Source organism: Sesamum indicum, linkage group LG7, assembly GCF_000512975.1.
Source record: "Sesamum indicum cultivar Zhongzhi No. 13 linkage group LG7, S_indicum_v1.0, whole genome shotgun sequence".
NCBI lineage: Eukaryota > Viridiplantae > Streptophyta > Magnoliopsida > Lamiales > Pedaliaceae > Sesamum > Sesamum indicum.
The window spans coordinates 3,513,173-3,519,076 of record NC_026151.1 but is presented as its reverse complement, the minus strand read 5'-3'; the positions used below and the strand labels follow the sequence as shown (position 1 = coordinate 3,519,076).

The following is a 5,904-nucleotide window of genomic DNA, read 5'->3' as shown; positions in this document are numbered from 1 at the left end:
CTGACTAAAACAAAATAGGAGGGGGTTTTTAACCTATTCTGAAAATAGGGAGTTTTTTGCTGACTAAAACAAAATAGGAGGGGGTTTTTAGCCTATTCTGAAAATAAGGGGGTGTTTTTTGCATACTTTTTAAAATACAAGGGATTTTCATGCATTTTGTCATAAGAAATGATAGTTGGTCAGTAATTCATAATGTTCCGATTGAGGTTTGATAACTTATTCAATCTTGGGAGTATGATATAATTCAACTATAATCTCTCATTTTATACTAATTAAGTAAATAATAATTATTAATTTATAATATCATTTTTATATGTAAAAAAAAAAGACATTTCTCACTCACAATGATGATTTATAACATCGCTACATCAATATTTTTTATTATATTCATAATATTTCTGAGTTATTATTATATACATATATAACTTTTTTATATATTTAAAATATAAAATATTATTTATTATATACAAATAAAAACAACATAGGATAAAAGTAAAGGACCACTTATAAAATGATTATTACACAAATAACTTTTACACGTTGTACAATTAAAGATTTGTCATAACTTGACTTACACGGAGATCCTAAGCCTTAGACTAAATGTTAGAAATGTCAAAGAAATGTCATCCGCCCAATGAAAATACGGAAAAATTAGGGGTGGAAAATGTAATTAAGGAAAATAAAAACCGAGTAGAAAAAGAAGCGAGCGAGCCCCTATAAAAAAGAAATAAAATTTCAATTCTCGGATCCAAACAGTGATGAGTGATCCCCCAAGTAGAGTAGATCCACCAGCAATCAGGAACAAATAGACGCAGTTTCTATTCTTCCTTATTATTATACACTCTCGATCTGTTACCCCACACTCACTTCCCTTCTTACCCACACCCTCCGGCATAGAGAATACCCAATTCGTCGCAGATCTAAATCAGGTGGACAGAGTGGATATGAGTTAGGGTTTCGATTTCTTCTTTAATTGAATATAGATCTCACGGTTCTTTTTTTGGTTGTTTTTGTTTTGTTTTTGGCTTTTATTTTTTTTTGGTTCAGAGTGTTTGATTTTGGGGGAACAAAAGAGTTGTGGGAAATGTTGACGAAGTTTGAGACGAAGAGTAATAGAGTAAAAGGTTTGAGTTTCCACAGCAAGAGGCCATGGATCTTGGCGAGTTTACACAGCGGCGTGATCCAGCTCTGGGATTACCGCATGGGGACGCTCATTGATCGGTTTGACGAGCATGATGGACCCGTTCGCGGCGTTCATTTCCATAAATCGCAGCCGCTTTTTGTATCTGGAGGTTTGATTTGTTTCTGCAGATGCTCTGTTTTTGTTTATGTTTTTGGTCTTTGTGGAATTTACTCTTGCATTGTGATCTCCGCGTGGTTTCAGGTAATTATGCTTTCTTTGGAGCATGTGTACTGTTTTGAACTCTGGATCTGCTGGTTTGTTGATGGTGTATTGAATTTGTCTTCGTGATCAGTGACTTTTGCAATTTTGATTTGCAGTTTGGATATTTCTATGTCACTGTTTAGAGGACTTAATGATCAGAATTATCATATTGTCATTAATAGTATTGGACCTTTTATAACATTTTATTTATGGCTATAAAGGCATGCTTTTAACCTTCTGTATTGTAAATGTGCTGCTATCAAACTAAAGTGTGTAGTTTATCTTGATCCTGGAATTAAGAGATCCTATCGTTTATGTAATTGTGATTTGGGTTTAAATGAAGGCATGTGTTATCTGAATGAACACGAGTTATATAATTCACGGAGTCTAGTTGTAGAGTTGGTGAATGTACATGTAATATGTTGCAGTGTTTGTTTGATTGCTAAACAATATTATACTGGTGGATACTGGTTCCACTTAAGGCAAAGGATTTTCCAGTAGCGCTGGAGGTGGAGAATCTGAACCCATGCATCATCTTTTCTTATGACTTTTATTAGGATTATGTAAGTTCATTATCTTGAGGTACACAGTATTTACTAAATTGAAGAGCAAATACTTGAAAATCAACGTACATATATCTACCTTTTCTGTCTGTGATTTATCAAGTGATATAACTCCTTTGTCAGATATCTTCTGCTAGCACTCTTTCGGACATGATTTATTACAATTTAGATGGATTCCGCATGTCAAACCTAATTTTTTGCAGGTGATGATTATAAAATCAAGGTGTGGAATTACAAATTGCACCGGTGTCTATTTACTCTTCTTGGTCATCTTGATTACATCAGGACAGTTCAATTTCATCATGAGTATCCCTGGATTGTAAGTGCAAGTGATGACCAAACAATTAGAATATGGAACTGGCAATCTCGGACTTGCATTTCTGTGTTGACTGGGCACAACCACTATGTCATGTGTGCTTCATTTCACCCGAAAGAAGACCTTGTTGTTTCAGCCTCTTTGGATCAGACTGTGCGTGTTTGGGATATTGGTGCCTTGAGGAAGAAAACAGTATCTCCTGCTGATGACATTCTGAGATTGTCCCAAATGAATACCGACTTCTTTGGTGGGGTTGATGCTGTTGTGAAGTATGTCTTGGAAGGCCATGACCGAGGGGTTAACTGGGCTTCTTTCCATCCGACTCTCCCACTGATCGTTTCTGGAGCAGATGACCGTCAAGTTAAAATCTGGCGGATGAATGGTATGCTAGCATGAATTTTGATTTATTTAACCTCTTCTTTGAGCAATGTCATTATTTTGGAGGATTGATGCTGGGATCTAGATAACCCATGTTATAGTCCAGGGTTGAGTGTTTAAAACCATATTTAACTTTGAGGATAAAAAAAGCATTTTGCTATCGAAGAGATTTTGGGACGTGACTGGTGACAATAGTCTCTTAAAATTTCTAGCGTCCTATAATTCATTCCTCCCCACATTGCTAAATAAAGGGTAGTGGTTTCTTGTATTCTGGAACGACCATGTCACTCTGTATTGATCTTCTGAGTTGTGTGTTCCATTGGAGTTTTTGAAAAGTATGTCGTTTGTTTAACTAACTGGGTTTCTTTTTTCTCGGGGGCGGGGGTTGAAGACTGATTGATATGCTATCAATTTACTGAGACACTGATGCAGAAGGGTGGACTTCTTTTTCTGAGTTTTGGCTACTGGTCATTCTAAAGATTGCAGTCAATTGATCTTGTGCCTTGTGGAAAAGATATCTGGTGGCAACCCAACACATTTATGCGCCTTCATTTTCTAATTTAACCAAGTGCTGATTCCAGTTCAGCTTCACTTGAACTGGCTGGAACTATGTATAGCCGTATAGGAAGTTCCCTCTATTAGATACGTTATACGTGTTCCTGAAACTTGCTCTAATGATGTCCGTATTGCTTTTCTAGTGGCATAAAACTTATAGGTTGTGAAATTAAATGGCTGATATTTGATTTCTTCATGCTAGATACAAAGGCTTGGGAGGTGGACACATTGAGAGGACACATGAATAATGTGTCATGTGTTCTCTTCCATGCAAGGCAGGACATCATAGTGTCAAATTCAGAAGACAAGAGTATCAGAGTTTGGGATGCTACAAAAAGAACTGGCCTGCAGACTTTTCGTAGGGAGCATGACAGATTCTGGATTCTTGCTGCCCATCCGGAGATGAATCTTCTTGCTGCTGGTCATGACAGTGGCATGATTGTTTTTAAGCTAGAGAGAGAACGTCCTGCGTTCTCTGTTAGTGGTGATGCACTCTTCTATGTCAAGGACAGGTTTCTACGTTCTTTCGAGTATTCGACTCAGAAAGATACTCAGCTGATACCTATCCGTCGTCCTGGTTCGAGTGGTTTGAATCAAGGGCCTCGAACTCTTTCTTATAGTCCTACAGAAAATGCTATCTTGGTGTGCTCAGACACAGATGGGGGATCATATGAACTCTATGTTATTCCCAAAGATAGCTATGGCAGAGGTGACATAGTTCAAGAGGCAAAAAGAGGTATTGGGAGTTCAGCAGTTTTTGTGGCTCGAAATAGGTTTGCTGTCCTCGAGAAGACCTCCAACCAAGTCCTTGTCAGGAATCTGAAAAATGAAATAGTAAAGAAGAGTTCTTTACCCATTGGTACTGATGCTATATTCTATGCGGGCACCGGAAATTTGCTATGCAGGTCTGACGACAGGGTTGTCAATTTTGATCTTCAACAAAGGATTGTTCTTGGGGATCTCCAAACATCTTTTGTCAGATATGTGGTTTGGTCTCCGGATATGGAGAGTGTTGCTTTACTGAGCAAACATTCAATTGTGATTGCTGACAAGAAGCTCGTGCACCGTTGCACTCTTCATGAGACTATTCGTGTCAAGAGTGGAGCATGGGATGGTAATGGTGTCTTTATTTATACTACTCTGACGCACATCAAGTACTGCCTTCCTAATGGGGATAGTGGAATTATCAAGACACTGGATGTCCCTGTATACATTACGAAGATATATGGGAGCACAATCTTTTGCTTGGACCGAGATGGGAAAAACCGTCCTATCATTATTGATTCTACTGAGTATATTTTTAAGCTATCCCTGATAAGAAAGAGATATGATCAGGTTATGAGCATGATAAAAAATTCAGAATTATGCGGACAAGCCATGATTGCTTATTTGCAGCAGAAGGGCTTCCCACAAGTTGCTCTTTATTTTGTGAAGGATGAGAGAACTCGTTTCAACTTGGCCCTTGAAAGTGGTAACATTGAGAAAGCACTTGAATCTGCTAAAAAGATTGATGAGAAAGATTACTGGTATAGGCTAGGTGTGGAGGCCCTGCGGCAGGGGAATGCTGGGATTGTTGAATATGCATACCAGAAGACAAAGAACTTCGAGAGGCTATCTTTCCATTATCTGATAACTGGTAATCTGGACAAATTGTCCAAAATGATGAAAATTGCTGAAGTCAAGAATGATGTCATGGGTCAATTTCATGATGCACTGTATCTGGGTGATGTCCGGGAACGGGTTAAGATTCTGGAGAATGCTGGTCATTTGCCTCTTGCATATATCACAGCCTCGGTCCATGGGCTCCATGATATTGCAGAGCATCTTGCTAAGGAATTGGGGGATAATGTTCCTTCTCTGCCAGGGGGGAAGCAAGCTTCTCTCTTGGTACCCCCGAGCCCAGTGTTATGTGCTGGAGATTGGCCTTTGTTGATGGTGAGTAAAGGCATATTTGAGGGTGGCCTTGATGATACAGGCAGAGGTGTCGATGAAGATTATGAAGAAGAGGCAGCGGATGCTGATTGGGGTGAGGCGTTGGATATTGTTGAGGTGGCCAACTTGCAGAATGGTGATGTTAGTTTGGTGCTGGATGATGAGGCTGTGCACGACGAGAATGATGAGGAAGGAGGATGGGATCTTGAGGATCTGGATCTGCCTCCTGATGCTGAGACGCCAAAGACTGCTCCTAATGCGCGGTCTTCCATCTTTGTTACCCCCACCCCTGGCATGCCTGTAAGCCAGATTTGGGTCCAGAAATCGTCCCTAGCTGCAGAACATGCTGCTGCCGGGGACTTTGACACGGCAATGCGCTTATTGAGCCGGCAGTTGGGAATAAAGAATTTCTCCCCGTTGAAGTCTCAATTTATTGATATTCACATGGGCAGTCACACTTACTTGCGTGCCTTCACCTCAGCACCAGTAATCTCAATTGCAGTGGAGAGGGGTTGGAGTGACTCAGCAACCCCTAATGTCCGAAGACCCCCTGCACTTGTCTTCAATTTCTCTCAATTGGAAGAGAAACTCAAGGCTGGTTACAAGGCTACGACTGCTGGAAAGTTTTCTGAAGCTCTTCGCCATTTCCTGTCTATTCTTCACACAATTCCACTGATTGTGGTCGAGACACGAAGAGAGGTGGATGAAGTCAAGGAGTTGGTTGTTATAGTAAAAGAATATGTTCTGGGTTTGCAGATGGAACTCAAGAGGAGGGA

General features: G+C 39.8%; 1 protein-coding gene across 1 annotated transcript in view; it reads left to right on the top strand.

Moving 5' to 3' along the window:
• The window catches only part of LOC105166286 (coatomer subunit alpha-1-like), a 6,033-nt gene continuing 859 nt past the window's right edge, over positions 731-5,904 (top strand). The window contains 5 exon segments of the mRNA XM_020695419.1: positions 731-929; positions 1,048-1,292; positions 2,151-2,645; positions 3,399-5,901; positions 5,903-5,904. The exon segment at positions 5,903-5,904 is cut by the window's right edge and continues 859 nt beyond it. Coding sequence (XP_020551078.1) covers positions 1,085-1,292; positions 2,151-2,645; positions 3,399-5,901; positions 5,903-5,904 — 3,208 coding nt within the window. The 5' untranslated portion in view covers positions 731-929; positions 1,048-1,084.